The 19,443-nt window shown below is 57.9% G+C and overlaps 1 protein-coding gene across 1 annotated transcript in view; it reads left to right on the top strand.

Annotated features, from left to right (window-relative positions):
• Nucleotides 1–19,083, top strand: part of MAPK8IP2 (mitogen-activated protein kinase 8 interacting protein 2) — a 62,848-nt gene extending 43,765 nt beyond the window's left edge. The window contains exons 8-12 of the mRNA XM_030541064.1: nucleotides 10,121–10,230; nucleotides 13,803–13,922; nucleotides 15,406–15,476; nucleotides 16,557–16,655; nucleotides 18,124–19,083. Coding sequence (XP_030396924.1) covers nucleotides 10,121–10,230; nucleotides 13,803–13,922; nucleotides 15,406–15,476; nucleotides 16,557–16,655; nucleotides 18,124–18,196 — 473 coding nt within the window. The 3' untranslated portion in view covers nucleotides 18,197–19,083. The remainder of the gene's footprint in view (nucleotides 1–10,120; nucleotides 10,231–13,802; nucleotides 13,923–15,405; nucleotides 15,477–16,556; nucleotides 16,656–18,123) is intronic.
• The last annotated feature ends 360 nt before the right edge of the window (nucleotides 19,084–19,443 follow it).

A 19,443-nucleotide genomic window follows, 5' to 3' on the forward strand; every position in this document is an offset into this window, starting at 1 on the left:
CCCCGCACAGACGGTATCTCCGCTTTGTGGTGAATCAGGACCACTACCAGTTCACGGTCCTCCCCTTTGGGCTCTCCTCGGCCCCCCGAGTGTTCACCAAATGTATGGTGGTCGTCGCTGCTGCCCTGCGACGTCGTCGTATCCATGTCTTTTCTTACCTCGACGACTGGCTCATCCGAGGCACGTCGGAAGAGCAGGTGACCGGACACATCGCCGTCATCATGGAGCTGTTTGCGAGCCTAGGCCTGACCATCAATCCGGGCAAGTCCACTCTGGTGCCTACGCGGAGCATAGAATTCATAGGAGCAGTGCTGGACTCCAACCTCGCGACGGCCAGCCTCCCCCGGCACCGATTCCAAGCCATAGTGTCCATGGTCACAAGCCTGCAGGCCTTCCCGACAACATCGGCTCGAACGTGCCTCGCTCTCCTGGGGCACATGGCCGCATGCACCTTCGTCACCAGACACGCAAGACTCCGCATGCGCCCGTTGCAGACCTGGCTAGCATCGGTCTATCGACCACGCAGGGATGCCATAGGCACAATTGTAACGATTCCACCGAATGTTCTAGGCTCCCTAGGCTGGTGGACAATGCCCTCCCAAGTGTGTGCGGGCCTCCCGTTTCACGTCCCACAGCCATCAGCGTCCCTGACAACGGACGCATCATCGCTGGGCTGGGGTGCGCACCTGGGGACCCTGCGTACACAGGGTCTATGATCTCAGAGAGAGTTGACTCTTCACATCAATGTGCGGGAGCTACGGGCCGTTCGCCTAGCATGCCAGGCGTTCCAATGCCATTTGCACGGCCGTTGTGTTGCGGTATTCACGGACAACACAACGGCCATGTATTACATCAACAAGCAGGGCGGGACCCGGTCCTCCCCGCTGTGTCAGGAAGCAATACATCTGTGGGACTTTTGCATAGCCCACTCTATTCATCTAGTGGCCTCCTTTGTCCCGGGAGTGCGGAACACCCTTGCGGATCACCTGAGCAGATCCTTCCTGTCCCACGAATGGTCCATCCGTCCGGACGTCCTCTATGTCATTTTCCAGAGATGGGGGTTTCCCCAGATAGACCTGTTCGCATCCAGATCGAACAGGAAATGCCAGGTGTTCTGCTCTCTGCAGGGCCGCTCCCCGGGCTCCCTGTCGGACGCGTTTCTCATACCGTGGACGGGTCGCCTTGGCTACGCCTTCCCACCCTTCCCTCTCGTCCATCGAGTCCTGATCAAGGCCCGGAGAGACAAGGCCCGCCTCATCCTGATCGCTCCGGCGTGGCCACGGCAACCTTGGTACACCATGCTGCTCGATCTCTCCCTGGCAAATCCGATTGCCCTACCTCTTTGGCTGGACCTGATCACACAGGACTTCGGCAGGATGCGGCATCCGGATCTACAATCCCTCCATCTGTCTGCATGGCTCTTGGCTGGTTAAGCCAATCCGAGTTGCGCTGTTCCGATGCAGTACAACAAGTGTTGTTGAGCAGCAGGAAGCCTTCCACGCGTTCAACCTACCTAGCGAAATGGAAACGCTTCTGCTGCTGGTGCAGTCAGCACAACCACGACCCACTCGCCGTGCTAGTCCCCACCATTCTGGACTACGTGTGGTCTCTCAAGCAGCAGGGCTTGGCGATCTCCTCTCTGCGCATCCATCTCGCGGCTATATCCACCTTCCATCCAGGCGAGGCTGGCAAGTCCGTCTTTTCGCACCCAATGGTGTCAAGATTTATCAAGGGCCTGGAGCGGCTCTACCCCCCAGGTCAGACGGCCTACCCCTACTTGGGACCTGAACCTGGTTCTAACCCGGCTCATGGTGCCCCCCTTCGAACCCTTGGCCACATGCTCGCTGCTGTACCTATCCTGGAAGGTGGCCTTCCTAGTCGCTATTACATCGGCCCGGCGAGTCTCCGAGCTTCGGGCTCTGACTGTGGACCCTCCGTACACGGTGTTCCATAAGGACAAGGTACAGCTGCGACCGCACCTGGCGTTCCTCCCTAAGGTCGTTTCCGCCTTCCATATTAACCAAGACGTTTTCCTGCCAGTCTTTTACCCAAAGCCGCATTCATCCCGAAGAGAGCAGCAGCTCCACTCCTTGGACGTCCGAAGAGCTCTCGCGTTCTATATTGAGAGAACAAAACCCTTCCGGCGTTCAACACAATTGTTTGTGGCAGTAGCAGAACGCATGAGAGGCATGGCAATCTCCTCCCAGCGTATCGCATCCTGGGTCATGTCCTGCATCAGGACATGTTACGACTTGGCCAGTGTGCCAACGGGGCCCCTTATCGCCCATTCTACCAGGGCTCAGACTTCGTCGGCCGCGTTTTTGGCTCACGTCCCCATACAGGAAATCTGCCATGCGGCCACATGGTCTTCTGTGCACATCTTCGCATCACACTATGCGCTGGTCTAGCAAGCTAGAGACGATGCCGCTTTCGGCGCAGCGGTTTTACAGTCCGCAACGTCTCGCTCCGACCCCACCGACTAGGTAAGGCTTGGGAATCACCTAACTGGAATGGATATGAGCAAGCACTCGAAGAAGAAAAGACGGTTACTCACCTTTGTAACTGTTGTTCTTCGAGATGTGTTGCTCATATCCATTCCACACCCGCCCTCCTTCCCCACTGTCGGAGTAGCCGGCAAGAAGGAACTGAGGAGCGGGCGGGCCGGCAGGGATATATATTGGGCGCCATGGCGGCGCCACTCCAGGGGTCGACCTGCCGGCCCACTGGAGTTGCTAGGGTAAAAAGTTTCCGACGAACGTGCACGCGCGGTGCGCACACCTAACTGGAATGGATGTGAGCAACACATCTCGAAGAACAACAGTTACAAAGGTGAGTAACCGTCTTTTTTCCTCCATTCTGGTAATGAGGCCGGTCCTGCCCCGTGGACGCAGTAAAGCAGCAGGTGGAGTCGCTCTGACCCTGACGCTGCAGAAGAGCCTGAACGGACTGAAGTGTCTGTACCCAGAGCTGGGAGAGGGAGACAGGCCAGGAGGGCCAGGCGATAGCCAGCGTAACATGGCGCTGGGAGGCTGCAGTTCATAGCCAGGCTGGCAGGCTACAGGGGAGAGGCAGCAAAGGAGTGACTGCTCCAGGGAGCTGCAGTGGGACAGCGCAGGATCCTCGGTGTTAGGGACCAGGGAAAGCAGCATGGCACAGACACGGCACAGACATGCCCGCTGCAGCCTCCAGGCCAGGAGCAGAGTGAGTCAGACCCCCTGGCCTGGCCGTGGGGTGGGGGAACCCCAGGTTTTTCTTCCAGTGACTGCACATGTCCATTGCACGTTAGGTGTGTGTGCCCAGTGTGCCGAAGACAGAGATTTGTCCTACAGCAGGACCCGTCGGGGCAGTGCAGGCAGCCTATGTCGGCTCCCAGCCAAGGCCATAAGGGACAGAGCTGCCTCGACCCCCGCTTTGGTTTCTTCTCACTGCCTGGGGTTGGTGGGCAGAGTATCCCACGCACAGGAGCACACGACCCTCTTGCTCTGAAGGGGATTATTTCCCATTGTAAATCATTGAGAAATCTTTCTAGGAAGTTAATAGGATTCAGGTTTTGTCCTAGCTGGTTTTTTCACTTTTGTTCTCTTTTTACTAGTTTGCTCTGGGTGTCAGGTGCCTGGGACCAGGACTTAGCAATGCATTAGTCTCCTGGTTACCAGCTCTGCTGTCTGTACAGTAGCTGTGCCCAACATGGCCCCTCGGTGCTGCTATTTAAAATGTTTGGAGAGGGCCGTATCAGAGACAAGAGCCACAGCTGCAAGGGCTTCAAGACCAGAACTCAGAAATCAAGGGAGGCGAGACTCCGAGACTTTCGGATGGAGTGTGCTTTACGTCCGGCTTGGATCCAGGGAGATCAGTGCAGGGCAGCAGCTCGGAAGTGCTCCTCCTGACTTGTCGGACTCTCCTTGTCAAGCAGAGCATGATAGAAGATGACAGTCTCCCTCTCGGGGGCCCATGAGCAAGAGGTAGAAGAGCTTCAGAGCAGCCTCTGGAATAGAGGTCTAAGAAAACCTCCTCTGGGCCACCAAGGAACATTGTTCTGCCTCGGCTGATACCTTGCAGAGCCGTTTGGGTGCTGATGTTAGGGCTTGAACGCCAGCTTGGTGCTCCCGGGTGCTGAGGGTTAGAGACTCCTGTGTTGGAATTGTCGACTATGGTGCAGTCCTTGGTACGTTGAGGCTGACACCATCTATACCACATCATGGAACCAGCCTCAGCGTCAGCACCGCCGCACAGGGCCGTGCAACCAGCCACACCAGAGGTGTCTGAAGCAGCCAAGGACCTTTTGTGCCTCTCAGTCCTGGACTCCCCCGTGCTTCAAACTGACCTGGACACTTTGGCACCTCCTCTTTCCACAGTGCAAATGCCAGCGCAGCTGCCAGTACCAGCATCAGCGCCCACTGTCACAGAGCCAGCACCACAGCCAGCCCTGACCTCAGCGTCAGCTGTGAAGAAGCCACTGGTGCAAACTCAAGGACGACAAGTGGCACTGATCACTCATCAGCTGCAACGTTACCTCCACCCATCAGCCCCACTCCGGTTCCCCAGCAACTCCCACTTGGTGCTGGGCCATCCTGTCTAGTGGATGGTTCCCCTGTTTGTTGGAGTTGGAGGTTGGATCATGTGTCTCCTGTTCGTATTACAGGAGGTCCCAGGTTTCCCCCCCTCCCATTCTTGTGCATGCCAGGCACAAATGCATAAGTAGATACAGAGACCGAACTTCGTGGAGTCAATATAATTGGTCTCTTATGCCCCGTCATGTTCCATGTTGATTTTATTGGCCATGCCATATGCCCACTACTTTGAGATCAGCCTCTCTCATTAAATTTAAGTCTAGGTTGCCTCAAAGGGAGTCAACTGTGCCTGATACCAATTCCGGTACCGACCTCGGTACCACCTTTATCGAGCACGTGTCTCCTTTGGCACTTGGGTCTGTGCGACTGGACCATTGGAAACTACCAGCACTTACTGAAGTTACTCCAACTCCCATAAATGCATACTCATCATCCCCAGATGGGGCTCTGGTTTGGGGTTTCCTGATGACTGGAAAATGTATGAAGTATTGCTACAGAGGGGGCTCATTCCATGGGCATACAGGTGGAGTTAGTTCGGAAAAAATCACCACAGATTGGTGGACAGCTCTACGCAGCCACTCCAGACAGGGTGGCATTGTCCATTAATGACGCTATACAGGAACTAATACAGATTTTCTGGCAGACACCCTTGTCTTTGTCTCCCATGGCTAAAAGGACTGAGAGTAGGTATCAGGTCCCCTTACAAGGGCATGAAGATTTTTACTCCCACCGAACCCCCAGGGTCCTTGATGGTCACTGCAGTTAGTGAGAAAACTCAAAACCTCAGGGACAGAGACTTGAAAAAGTTGGACTTATGTGGTCAAAAAATGTATTCAGCACCAGGACTGCAAGTTCATGTAGCCAGTCATCTAGCACTCTTGGCTAGGTACAATTTCTTGAACAGGGATATGACGATCATGTGCCTGGACAAACTGACAAAGAAGCCCGAGAAGCAGTTCCAGGTGATGCTCGCTGAAAGCCCTTGGGTGGCAAGAGCATCCCTCCAAGTAGCCCTAGATTGGCTGACTCAGCAGTCAGAGTGATGGCGGTAACCATGCACTCCTGTTCTTCGCTGTAATCTGCTGACATATTTGTGAAGTCCAACGAACAATTGAAGACCTGCCCGTTGAGAAAAGAATCATCTCTGAAAAATGGACAAGGCTCTACATTCGCTCAAGGATTCTAGAGCGACTTGTGGGTTGTTGGGCATCTGTGCTCTAGTACCAAAGAGGAAACGGTGCCATCCTCAACGCCAGCAGAGACAGACATTCTGTCCCCCCAGCAACCTGACCAGGCTAGAAGGAGACCTAAATTTTAGAGAAGGAGCCCACCTCCTCCTTCCATCTCTGCTTCTTCTCAGCAGCTCTCTAGTTTGAAGCAGGCTCTTTGACTCTTCAGTTGAGGCCACCATATCCATTCATGGGGCTATTCCTTGTCCCACTGCTCCCTTTGGAAACAGGCTGTCTCACGTCCTCAGTGCTTGGAGTGCCATTGCAACAGACTGGTGGGTGCTAAGAACTGTGGGACTGGGCTACATGCTGCAGTTTCTCTCCATCCCTTTTCAGTGGGCAATCTCATCAGGCTGTTCTCAAACAAGAGAACATACTCTACTCGGGTTAGCAGTCATAGAGGAGGTACTGGCACAACACTGGTGAAAGGAGTTTAACTCTCTCTATTCCCTCAAAGCAAAGTCCAGGGACCTGAGGTTTATCTTCAATCTAGAAAACTTGGATAGATTCATCAAGAAGATAATGTTTTGCCTGGTTTCCCTGGTTCCCCGTATGCTTTCCATAGATCTTGTTGATTGGCATGGTGCTCTCTGCTTGACAGACGCTGATTTTCATGTGGCTATCCACCTGGGCCAAAGAAGGTCCCCCGGGTTCATTGTTGTACATGTTCACTACCAGTTTACAGTCCCCCCTTCGCCCTGTTGTGAGCCCCAAGTGCATGGCAGTGGCGGCTGCTTACCTCTGGAAGATCAATGTTCCAATATTCCTGTGTCTGGACTGCTGGTGCATCCGAGGCTGCCCCAGATAGCAAGCAGAGGACAAGAGACAAATCCAGTCCCAGTTTGATGCCTTAGTCCTGTACTCTGCAAAGGATAGAGTTTATCAAGGCAGTTCTCACTTTGACAACAGCCTGTATGCCTCAGATCAGGTTCCAAGTGGCTCTGGACCTGTGTGCTGCTCTCCCAGCTCAACCTCAGACTCCTGTAAGAAATTGCCTGAGCCACCTCGGGCATATGGCAGCTTGTGCATACATGACTCGGTATGGCAGTCGTCACATGAGGTGTGTGCAGGGGTGCCTGAAGTCTCTCTACCATCCATCGAGACATCCACTGGGCATGCTAGTTCACACGCCTGCAAGGGTTCTAGCTTCCTTGAATTGATGGGTGAACCTGTCCAGCTTGTGCAGGAGAGTTTCCTTCTCACCGCCCCTTCCCTCCATGAGCCTAGCCACAGAAACATCCTCCCAAGGACTTAGTCCCTATTCCTACACATATATGTTCTCAAGCTTTGCACAGTATGGCAGGCAGGCCAGGTCTTCCTGCCCCACATCAAAGGCAGCCCTTTGCACGTCCACATGGACAACACCACAGCCATGCTTTATTTGAACAGACAGGGCAGTGCCATGTGTGACAGGAAGCAGCGAACCTTTCAAAGTCCTGCATCAGACATGCAGTAATGTTCAAAGGGCCACACCTTCTGGGAATACAGAGCCGCCTTACAGACCATCTTGGCAGGTCCTTCAGGATGGGCCATGACTGGTGTCTGAAAACCAAAGTGCTCTGGTTGCTGTTTCACACTCAACGGACACCTGTAGTAGATCTGTTCACCATAAAGCAGATTAGGAAGTGCCATCAGTTCTGCTGCAGAGCAGGTTATAGTCCGGGCTCCATCCTGGATGGACTGCTATTCCCGAGGAAGGACGGTCTATGCTGTGCATTCCCTCCCATGCCTTTAATTCCTAAGGTGATTCTCAGACTCAAGCAGGACGGCACCAAGTTGATCTTAATAACCCCTGCTTGGCCCAGGCAGCGCTGGTACCCAGGGTGGCTCCTCCCTTTATACCCTGCACTGGGAGCACGGTCAGACCCTGGGTACATGTGCCACCCCGACAGGAACCGCTGTGGGAACAGCCTCCAGCTTTGGTACACAGGGCGCGCACACACCTAACGTGGAATGGAGACGTGCAACACATGGTGAAGAACAGCTGCCGCGGACAGAGGAGTAACCGTTCTGTATTGCTCTTGGCAGCATGGCTATCTACCCCCAGAGCAGTGCTTTCCAAGCTGTCGTCCATGGACTCATGAAGGTTTGCAGACTATGTCTACGATTTCCAAAGGGGGCCACACCTCCATTTGAAATGTTTAGGGGTCTGCAAATGAAAAAAGGTTGCAAACCACTGAGTTAGATGGAATAAAGGGGCCAAAGAGTCAAAGGTGTTAACATGACCCTGAAACCGTCCAGGCTAAAGAGTTTTAAACCAGGTCTGTGAGTACACAGAGACCTCCACCTGCTTAGTACATGGCAAACAGACCCTGACAACTCCTTTGAACCCTTTCGTAAAGACAAAGAAAAGAAGGAAACCCAGTTAAACTGTTTGAAAGATAAAGTATTGAGTGTCACGGAGTCACCGGGCGATGCTCTGGAACTGCTCCCCACCAAGCCAGTCAGGACTTTGGGGAGCCTCCTTTCCCTTGGAGCAGACTTGTTCAGGGCAAGAAGCTCACACGTCTTTACCTCCTTTGTCTCTCCTTGGAGTGTTCAGCATCCTCTGCCCCTCCGTGCGCTTCCCACAGCGAGTCCACCCCAGCGGGGTCCTGGGGAAGCCACAGGGTCCTGCACCCCCACTTTGCAGTCAGACGTGACTCTCAGCCAGCCAGTAACACAGAGGTTTATTCGATGACAGGAACAGGGTCTAAAACAGAGCTTGTAGATACAGCGAACCGGACCCCTCGTCTGGGTCCATTCTGGGGGCCAGTGAGCCAGACCCCCACGTCTGCCCTCAGCCAGCTCCAGACTAACAACCCCTCCCAGCCCCTCCTCTCTGCTCAGCCCCTTTCCCGGGCCAGGAGGTCACCTGATCCCTTTGTCTCCAACACCTTCAGCTGGCACCTTTGCAGGGGAGGGGCCCAGGCCATCAGTTGCTAGGAGACAGAGTGTCAGGCATTTAGGTGCACTGGCCCTTTGCTCTGCCAGATACTTAAGAACTGCCATAGGGACACTGAGGCACCAACACAGTATTCAGAGAAAACATTAAGAACTTTCCCAGTTCATCACATTGAGTAAGGCTTTCATTTCACAACACCCCGGGTTCCCTTTCTCTTCAGCCGCAGAGAGCCTCTAGCAGGAAAAACCTCATGACTGGCAGCCTCTTACCTGGCTCTAACAATGGTGTCTGTTCTCTTTTGGGGAAAAGAGAAGTCTTGGAGCTGGGCTGGATCTGGCATTGCTGCTGCTGTTAACATCCAATATTGGCTCCCAGAAGCCAAAACAAGAGAAAGCCACAAGGGGAGGGGAAAGGACAGCAAAGAGAGAAAACGCGGCGTCTGCCTCTGGTGCTGACTCCCACTTGCAACCTCACTGCTGGGAAAATACAGGCCCAACACCCGGTCTGATCAGCCTCCCCGAGACCGGCAGCTTCTACCAGCGTCAAAGAGTTTAGGGCAGTGGCTCTCAACCTTTCCGGACAACTGGTCCCCTTTTGGGAAGCTGATTTGTCTTCCGTGCCCCAAGTTTCACCTCACTTAAAAACTACTTGCTGACAAAATCAGACATGAACATACAGACGTGTCATAGCACACTGTTACTGAGCAATGGCTGGCTTTCTCCTTTTTATCACAGAACTGTAAAACAAATCAGCTGGGATATAAATATTGTACTTACATTTCAGTGTATAGTAGATAGAGCAATGTGAACAAGTCATTGACTGTATGAAATTTTTGTTTGTGCTGACTTTGCTGATGCTTTTTACGTAGCCTGTTGTAAAACTAGGCCAATCGTTAGCTGAGTTGACGTACCCCATGGAAGAGCTCTGCGTCCCCCAGGGATACGCGTACCTCTTGTTGAGAACCACTGCTTCAGGGCACTGCTTTTAGCAGACTCTTTCTGGTCACGGTTCACAGCAGTGTTCCAAACTATGCAGTCTTGGCTGTCTAAGCCAGACTCTTGTTAGACAGAAGGGAGAGGAAGGAGGAGAAACGAGGCAGGAAGGGGACAGGACACGCTTTAGGGGGACAGGGGAGATGATGTCTCATGTCTCAAGCAGTGTCCAGGATTAGGCTGGAGCCGGTGGGTTCTTCCTGTCTCTGATGTGCATGCTTCTGTCGGCCAAACAGCAAGCAGCTCTGCCTCCCAGAACGCCAGCACTCCCTAGTGCCCAGCCCGCCTGTAGGTATCCTGCGACCCTGCTTCCAGCTCAGCGCGTGCAATGCCTCTGGCTCCCTCCCCACTCAGCGGGGGGCTTCTGGCTGGGATAAACCCCTACTCCCCTCAACCCTTTGGTGCTGATGGGTTTCTCCAGGGCTTGCATGACTTTGTTTTCAGGGCTGAAGAGGAACCCTTCCTGGGTGGAGAGATTCAACGTGCAGTTCCTGGGCTCTGTGGAGGTCCCATACCATCAGGGAAATGGCATCCTGTGTGCAGCCATGCAGAAGGTGAGGCAGCACACTCTGCAGGGAGCCTGCAGGGGGCGGGCCAAGCAAAATGGGTAGCTGGAGTCAAGGGACATGACATAGTACTTCCCAGGGAATTGATGTGATAACCCAGCAGCATTGGGCTTGGGGGGAGGGGCCTCCTAGCTGCCTCAGTCTAGCCTCTCCCAGCAGGGGGCACCATAGGGGATGGGGCAGGATCACGGGCTGTGGGGGGTGCTCCAGTTACCCTGGTCCCAGCCTCTGCCAGCAGGGGGCGCTGCGAGGAGCAGGGCAGGAGCCCTGGCTGGGTGTGGGTGGGGAGGCGCTCCCTACTAGTCCAGTCCCAGCCTCTCCCAGCAGGGGGCGCTGTGAGCAGGAGGGCAGGAGCCCTGGCTGGGCGGGGCGGGGCGGGGGGGCGCTCCCTACTATTACAGTCCCAGCCTCTCCCAGCAGGGGGCGCTGCGAGGAGCAGGGCAGGAGCCCTGGCTGGGCGGGGGGGGGGCAGTCCCTACTATTCCAGTCCCAGCCTCTCCCAGCAGGGGGCGCTGCGAGGAGCAGGGCAGGAGCCCTGGCTGGGTGTGGGTGGGGAGGCACTCCCTACTGTTGCAGTCCCAGCCTCTCCCAGCAGGGGGCGCTGCGAGGAGCAGGGCAGGAGCCCTGGCTGGGTGTGGGTGGGGAGGCACTCCCTACTGTTGCAGTCCCAGCCTCTCCCAGCATGGGGCGCTGCGAGGAGCAGGGCAGGAGCCCTGGCTGGGTGGGGGGGGGGAGGCGCTCCCTGCTATTCCAGTCCCAGCCGGGGGCGCTGTAAGAAGCAGGGCAGGAGCCCTGGCTGGGCGGGGGGGGGGCTCTCCCTGCTACTCCAGTCCCAGCCTCTCCCAGCAGGGGGCGCTGTAGAGGATAGGGCAGAAGCACTGGCTGTGGGGGGCGCTCCTGGCCTCTCCCAAGGGTGGCAGCATAATAAAAGCCATTCAAAATGGTTTTATGGGAGGTAGGGCTTGTCAATCAAATCTGATATCATTTTTGATGACGCAAAGTTTGGTTGATGAAGAGTTTGGCTGTTGACATAATGTACTTGGCCTCTGCAAGACACTGGACTTTGTACTTCAGCACGTTCTGATAAAAAACAACAGAGCTCTACTGTAAAATCCGTACAGCCCACACTAAACCATTACTGAGCGAGCTGGAAAAGTGATTGTGAGTGGGGAATCAGCATCCAGTGGCTGTTTCTAGGGGTCCTGCAGGGATCTGCTCCCGGCCCAGTGCTGCTCAGTATCTTTGTCAGTGATCAGGAAGAAAACACCGGGTAATGGTGAGTGACATTTGCAGAAGACACAGACAGTGCTGCGCCAGCACCTTGTGGTCCCAGCGTGCTCTCTGCTGCGTGTTTTAACACAGCGAAATGCAAGAGCAGGCTTTAGGAGCCAAGAATGGCAGGCACACTCGTAGGCTGGGGGACTGGACTTTGCAAAGCAGTGACTCTGCCAGGGGCTTACAGGTCGTGGTGGAAACCTGCTGAATGTGAGCTCCAGGATGCTATAGGGTGACCAGACAGCAAATGTGAAAAATCAGGATGAGGGGGGAGGGAAATAGTTGCCTATCTAAGACAAAGCCCCTAATATCGGGATGGTCCTGATAACATTGGGTTGTCTGGTCACCCGTGGGAGCTGAAAGCCATTGAACAAAACCACGGGCCCTTTCAGTGATGGAAGCCAGGCATTTGGTTGCTATTATTACTCCAAGCCTGGGGCTGCTGCCGCAGCCCAGCACCCTGGTTGCAGTAGCCATGTGTGAGCTCCCAGGGTGATGTTGTCGCTAAGAAAGCCAGTGCAGTCCCCAGCCATACAAGGGGCAGAGTAGTGAGTCGTGCAGAGGTGCTGCCACGATCAGTCAGACAGTCCCGGGAGGAAAGGCGGGGCCCAGTTCTCATGTCCACACATTGAAAGGGTGTGGAGAAACGGGAGAGGGTCCAGAGAAGAGCCAGCAGACTGACTAAAGGGTGAGAGCTCAACAGAGAATGTGAAGGGGTGACTTGGCCGCAGTCTGTTTACAAGCATCTCCCTTGGCAAAAGGGTTTTGCTAGCTGACAGCTCTTGAGTCTAGCAAAGACACAACACATCCAGTGGCTAGCAGCTTGGAGCTAGGCACATTCAGCTTTTACCAGTGAGGGTAGTTAACCACTGGAACAATTTACCAGGGTCCTGGTGCCTTCCTCCTCACTCGGAGATCGGGTGGGGCTGTCTCAGACACTCAGCCAGAAGGGTTGGGCTGGATGCAGGAAGCACAGAGCAAGGGTCTCTAGTTGGTGTTACTGTGACGATAGTGCCCGTGGGAGCCAGCTGAGGCCACTCAATTAGGCTGAACTGCAAACAAAACGGGGCAGACAAACCCCAAACGCTGGTGGTTATTCCAATACTTAGATTTACCAACCAGCACAAAACAGCTTCTACAGCACCTCACTGGTTACTCAGAAGTCCAACCAACGCAGTTCCCTTAAAGTGCCCAGCCTCAGGCCTCCGTCCAGACATGATTACTGAAAATCTGATCGCATCATATAAAAGAACAGGTTCTTCCAATCCCAAAGGGTCAGCCACATACCCAGGTCCAATTACAACTTAGATTATACCCAGAATACACACTGCAGCCAATTCTTATTAACTGAGCTAAAATGTATTTAAAAAGAGAAGAGAGAGAGTGTTGGTTAAAAGATCAATATACAGACAGACTTGAATTCAATTCTTGAGGTTCAGATACACAGCAGAGGTGAGTTTGTAGTTGCCAAAAGTCCGTTTAGAAATAGTCCAGAGGTTACAGTCCAATGTCCATATTCAGGGTGACTCCAGTCAGTGACTGGGGACCTCAGTCCTTGTGGCTTAAGGTTTCCCTCTCTTGAAACCCAAAGCAGATCTGAGATGAAACAGGATCGTATCCCATGGTTCTTATACGTTTCCAAAATAGGCTTAGCTCACCTTCCAAACATCCTGGCAATTAGCACAGGGTAATTTCTTCATTAAACAGTTCAGATACAGGTTACCACAACCTTCACAGAGACATATAGACAATAACACTATTTCACTCAAGTATCATAAATGTTAATATTTCTTTTTTGATCTTTGAATTAAAACTACAGCAATAGACAAGACTTGTTTGCTTGCATCACAAGCCCTGAGCAAACATCTACCCTTCTACCTCTAACACTGCAGGCTGCATTTCAAAGCTCTAGTCATTTACAGCTCTTCCTAACCAGTCTCTAAAGTTCAGCCCTGGGTCAGGTCAGTCTGGGAGGTAATTAACTCTTTCTGGCCCTGTCACCTTTCAGTGAGATATTATATTACACTCATAAGGTCACAGTTACCCAGGGGGTCAGGCTCAGTTTCTGACTGGAGAGGCACTGCAGGGAGTGGGGCAGGAGTGCTAGCTGCTGGGGAGCTTCCGGCAACGCCTGTCTGGTCTGGCTGCCAGGGGCACTGGGTGGTGGGAAAGGCGCCTGCAGAAGGTGGGTCCAGTGCATGCGGCCTTTCCTGACTAGCAACCTGCTTCCATTGCTCTCAGCCTGGCCCCTTCCTCCCGCTTACCCTCTCCATGGGCATTTTCAGATTGCCACCACCAGGAAGCTGACGGTGCATTTGCGCCCGCCGGCGACCTGTGACCTGAGGATAACGCTGCAGGGCATCAAGCTGATCCTGACCGTGAATGAGCACAACCGGGACGAGGAGGTGAGGGAGGCTGGGGAGCTCTGGGCTGGGGCAAGGTGGGGGGACGGGCCCCTTGGCCACTTGACTGGCTTCAGATGCCTAAAAGATAATAAGGTGATAAGTAACACTTAGAGTGAGCCTGGATTTCTGAAGAAAAAATCATGTCAAACCAACCTGAGAGCTTCCTTTGGCAGGGTGACAGGCCTTGTGGATGAGGGGAAGCGGTAGATGTGGTACATCCTGACTTTAGTAAAGCTTTTGATACTGTCCTGCATGACCTTCTCATAAACAAACTAGGGAAATACAGCCTAGATGGAGCTACTCTAAGGTGGGTGCATAACGGGTTGGAAAACTGTTCCCAGAGAGTAGTTGTCAGTGGTTCACAGTCAAGCTGGAAGGGCATAATGAGTGGGGTCCTGCAGGGATTGTTTCTGGGTCCAGATCTGTTCAATATCTTCATCAATGATTTAGATAATGGCATAGAGAGTACACTGATAAAGTTTGAGGCTGATACCAAGCTGGGAGGGGTTGCAAGTGCTTTGAAGGATATGATTAAAATTCAGACTGATCTGGACAAATGGTCTGAAGTGTGGCAAGGGGTGCCCATGGCCTCATGCAGGAAGTACACAAGGATCAGACCGAGATGCAGCAACAGGAGATTTGGCCCAGCTGGAGTCAGGCCAGGGGCAGGCTCTGGAAAGTGACACAGGCCAAACCCTTGTCCCCATGTCTGGCAGAAGAGAGCTTTGCAGTAGAGCCCAGCCCGAGGCGGAGAGACAGGGCCTGGCTCGAGGCGGAGAGAGATGGGGGCCCGGACCAAGGGGGAAGAGACTGGGCCAGCACTGAGGGCACAGCCCGAGGCAGAGACGGGGCCCAGCCCAAGGCGGAGAGAGATGGGGGCCCGGCCCGAGGGGGAAGAGACTGGGCCAGCACTGAGGGCACAGCCCGAGGCAGAGACGGGGCCCAGCCCGAGGCGGAGAGAGATGGGGGCCCGGACCAAGGGGGAAGAGACTGGGCCAGCACTGAGGGCACAGCCCGAGGCAGAGACGGGGCCCAGCCCAAGGCGGAGAGAGATGGGGGCCCGGCCCGAGGGGGAAGAGACTGGGCCAGCACTGGGGGCCGGCCCGAGGCAGAGAGACGGGGCCTGGCTCGAGGCAGAGAGAGATGGGGACCCGGCCGGAGGGGGAAGAGACTGGGCCAGCACTGAGGGGTCTGGCATGACACAGAGACATGGGGCCCAGCTTGAGGCAGAGAGACAGGGCCAGAGGGGCTCATGTGCCATGAGACAGAGTCAGGCAGGAGATGACAGCAGGAGGGTTAGACACACACCAAATACGGTTAAACCTGGTACAAGGGGGGAAGAGACGCGCTGATGGGGTGGGGGGGTCTGACGGACGGACGGACGGATGGAGGGGGGTGCCCTGGCACTAGCGGGGGCAGCTTGCTCTCTGCAGACTGGGGGCCCCAGGGCTCAGATCGTCTCTGACCGCTGCTTCCTTTTCAGTCTGAGCGATGCAGCCACTTCTTCCAGATGAAGAACATCTCCTTCTGCGGCTGCCACCCCAGGAACAGCTGGTGAGAGGCCCCTGTCCAGCCGGGAAAGGGGGCAAACCCACAGCACAGCACAGCACAGCACAGCACAGCACAGCACAGCAGCTGGCTACCCAGGGTCAGGGCACTGGAGGTGGCCTCCAGCACAACACACACAGCCCACCCTGTACTGCCCAGCCTATGCCCTCAGGAGCACCCCCCTGCTCTTGCCCAGCCCCCCGACACCCCCATACCTCTTCTCTGCTCAGCTCTGCCCACCTCTTCCCTGCCCAGCCTGAGCCCCCACCTCTGCCCTGCCCAGCCCCTCGAGAGCGCCCCACCTCTGCCCTGCCCAGCCTGAGAGCCCCCACCTCTGCCCTGCTCAGCCTGAGAGCCCCCCCACCTCTGCCCTACCCAGCCTGAAAGCCCCCACCTCTGCCCTGCCCAGCCCAAGAGCCCCCCCACCTCTGCTCTGCCCAGCCTGAGAGCCCCCACCTCTGCCCTGCCCAGCCCCTCGACAGCCCCCCACCTCTGCCCTGCCCAGCCTGAGAGCCCCCCCACCTCTGCCCTACCCAGCCTGAGAGCCCCCCCACCTCTGCCCTGCCCAGCCCCTCGACAGCCCCCCACCTCTGCCCTACCCAGCCTGAGAGCCCCCCCACCTCTGCCCTGCCCAGCCCCTCGACAGCCCCCCACCTCTGCCCTGCCCAGCCTGAGAGCCCCCCCACCTCTGCCCTGCCCAGCCCCTTGAGAGCCCCCCACCTCTGCCCTGCTCAGCCTGAGAGCCCCCCCACATCTGCCCTGCCCAGCCTGTGCCCTGGGGACGCCCCATCCCCGGTTTGCCGAGATGGGGGAATCACATCCCAGAGCCCTGGCAATAGGTTATTGCAGTTGCCTTGGCTCCTTGTCTGCTGTTGTGCAAACCTGGGGTGCAAGGGGGCCTTTGGGGATCATGGGTCTTCTCCAGCCCATGTCTCCCACGCGGCCCCTGTGCTGACTTCCCCACTGGTTGTGCCCACAGCCCTGTGGGGCAGCCCTGGGTTCCTGGGCTCTGCTAACCCCACAGCAAGCAGGCAGGCCCTGGTGCCTGGCTGGGGCTCTGCTCTGACCCTGCACTTTGTGCTGCAGTTACTTCGGGTTCATCACCAAACACCCCGTGCTCAGCCGCTTCGCCTGCCACGTCTTCGTCTCCCAGGAGTCCATGCGGCACGTCGCCGAGTGTGTCGGGTGAGCCGGGGCCGTGGGGAGCCTGGAGCTGGAGCTATGGGCCCCAGGGCTTGCCCTGGCCGGAGGCTGGCCTGCAGCGTGGGTCCCCACGGGGTTCACCCTGGCCCGTGGCTGGCCTGCAGCGTGGGTCCCCACGGGGTTCACCCTGGCCCGTGGCTGGCCTGCAGCATGGGTCCCCACGGGGTTCACCCTGGCCCGTGGCTGGCCTGCAGCGTGGGTCCCCACGGGGTTCGCCCTGGCCTGTGGCTGGCCTGCAGCGTGCCCCCCTGCACGGGGTTCACCCTGGCTTGTGGCTGGCCTGCAGCGTGGGTCCCCACGGGGTTCACCCTGGCCCGTGGCTGGCCTGCAGCGTGGGTCCCCACGGGGTTCGCCCTGGCCTGTGGCTGGCCTGCAGCGTGCCCCCCTGCACGGGGTTCACCCTGGCCCGTGGCTGGCCTGCAGTGTGGGTCCCCACGGGGTTCACCCTGGCCCATGGCTGGCCTGCAGCGTGCCCCCCCCCCACGGGGTTCGCCCTGGCCTGTGTCTGGCCTGCAGCGTCGGTCCCCACGGGGTTCGCCCTGGCCTGTGGCTGGCCTGCAGCGTGGGTCCCCACGGGGTTCGCCCTGGCCCATGGCTGGCCTGCAGTGTGGGTCCCCACGGGGTTCACCCTGGCCCATGGCTGGCCTGCAGCGTGCCCCCCCCCCCACGGGGTTCGCCCTGGCCTGTGGCTGGCCTGCAGCGTCGGTCCCCACGGGGTTCGCCCTGGCCTGTGGCTGGCCTGCAGCGTGGGTCCCCACGGGGTTCGCCCTGGCCTGTGGCTGGCCTGCAACGTGGGTCCCCACGGGGTTCACCCTGGCCTGTGGCTGGCCTGCAGCGTGCCCCCCCGCACGGGGTTCACCCTGGCCTGTGGCTGGCCTGCAGCATGCCCCGCGACCCCATGGGGTTTGCCCTTCCCGGAGGCTGGCCTGCAGCGTGCCCCCCCGCACGGGGTTCACCCTGGCCCGTGGCTGGCCTGCAGCGTGGGTCCCCATGGGGTTCACCCTGGCCCGTGGCTGGCCTGCAGCGTGGGTCCCCATGGGGTTCACCCTGGCCTGTGGCTGGCCTGCAGCGTGGGTCCCCATGGGGTTCACCCTGGCTCGTGGCTGGCCTGCAGCGTGGGTCCCCACGGGGTTTGCCCTGGCCTGCAGTGTGCCCCCCCCGTCACAGGGTTTGCCCTGGCCCATGGGTGGCCTGCAGCGTACTCCCCCCCCCATGTGTTTGCCCTGGCCCGTGGCTGGCCTGCAGCGTGGCCCCACCCCCCACAGGGTTCACCCTGGCCTGTGGCTGGCCTGCAGCGTGGGTCCCCATGGGGTTCGCCCTGGCCTGTGGCTGGCCTGCAGCGTGGGTCCCCATGGGGTTCGCCCTGGCCTGTGGCTGGCCTGCAGCGTGCCCCCCACACCGTCCCAGGGTTCGCCCTGGCCTGTGGCTCACCATGTCCCTTGCCTTGCAGCCGGGCGTTTCAGGAATATTACCAGGAGCACCTGGAGTATGCCTGCCCCACAGAGGACATTTACCTGGAGTAAGGGAGCAAGTCACTGCATCTCCTGCTTCTTCCCCCCCACCCCCATCCAGCCCCACAGATGGCCAGAGACTCTGTCTGACCCCACAACCAGCCGGCTTGGACCCTCCTCCTGCACATGCACTGGCCCCCCAACCCGACAGACTTGCTGCACATCCTCACTGCTTCTCGCTGGGGCCCGGCGAGCCGACTGCTCCCTCCCTGAGCCGGCAGGAGTGCAGGCCTGTCCCAGGTGTGGGGCACCCCGCCCTGGCCTGGCGCCTTTCCGGCAGCTGCTGGGAGTGGTGCCCGGGGGCCTGAGGAGAGACTGCATCTGCAGGGCACCTGCCTCAATGACCAAAGCTAAGGCAGGGAGGGTGCAAGGGCTGGGCCAGGGCGGCTGCATCCTGCAGCAGGCTCCCCTGGGGAGGGGCCGGCGGGGGAGGGAGAGAGCACAGGGAGTGGGGGAGGGGCCGGCAGGGGAAGGGGAGGGTGCAGAGAGTGGGGGAGGGGTGCCTGGCACAAAGGGGAGCATGATCTGGGCACCTGCCAGACTTACCTAAGGCATCACCCCCCCCACAGCGCTGCCCTCCTGGCCAGATCATCCCTCAACCCCCCACAACAGCCCCGGGGCCGGCTCATCCCCCACGACCCCCCCCCAATGGACCCTGGGCCGGCTCATCCCCCACGACCCCCCACAACGGCCCCTGGGCTGGTTCATCCCCCATGACCCCCCACAACGGCCCCTGGGCTGGTTCATCCCCCACGACCCCCCCCAACGGCCCCTGGGCTGGCTCATCCCCCAATGGCCCCTGGGCCAGCTCATCCCCCACAACCGCCCCCAATGGCCCTTGGGCCAGCTCATCCCCCACGACCCCCCCCAATGGCCCCTGGGCCAGCTCATCCCCCACGACCCCCCCCCAATGGCCCCTGGGCTGGCTCATCCCCCAATGGCCCCTGGGCCGGCTCATCCCCCACGACCCCCCCCTCAACAGCCCCTGGGCCGGCTCATCCCCCAACCCCCACAACGGCCCCTGGGCTGGCTTATCCCCCACGACCCCCCCCAATGGCCCCTGGGCTGGCTCATCCCCCACGACCCCCCCCAATGGCCCCTGGGCCGGCTCATCCCCCACGACCCCCCACAACGGCCCCTGGGCTGGCTCATCCCCCACGGCCCCCCCCAATGGCCCCTGGGCCGGCTCATCCCCCACGACCCCCCACAACGGCCCCTGGGCTGGCTCATCCCCCACGGCCCCCCCCAACGGCCCCTGG

Source organism: Gopherus evgoodei, chromosome 1 (assembly GCF_007399415.2).
Source record: "Gopherus evgoodei ecotype Sinaloan lineage chromosome 1, rGopEvg1_v1.p, whole genome shotgun sequence".
In the NCBI taxonomy this organism is placed as follows: domain Eukaryota; kingdom Metazoa; phylum Chordata; order Testudines; family Testudinidae; genus Gopherus; species Gopherus evgoodei.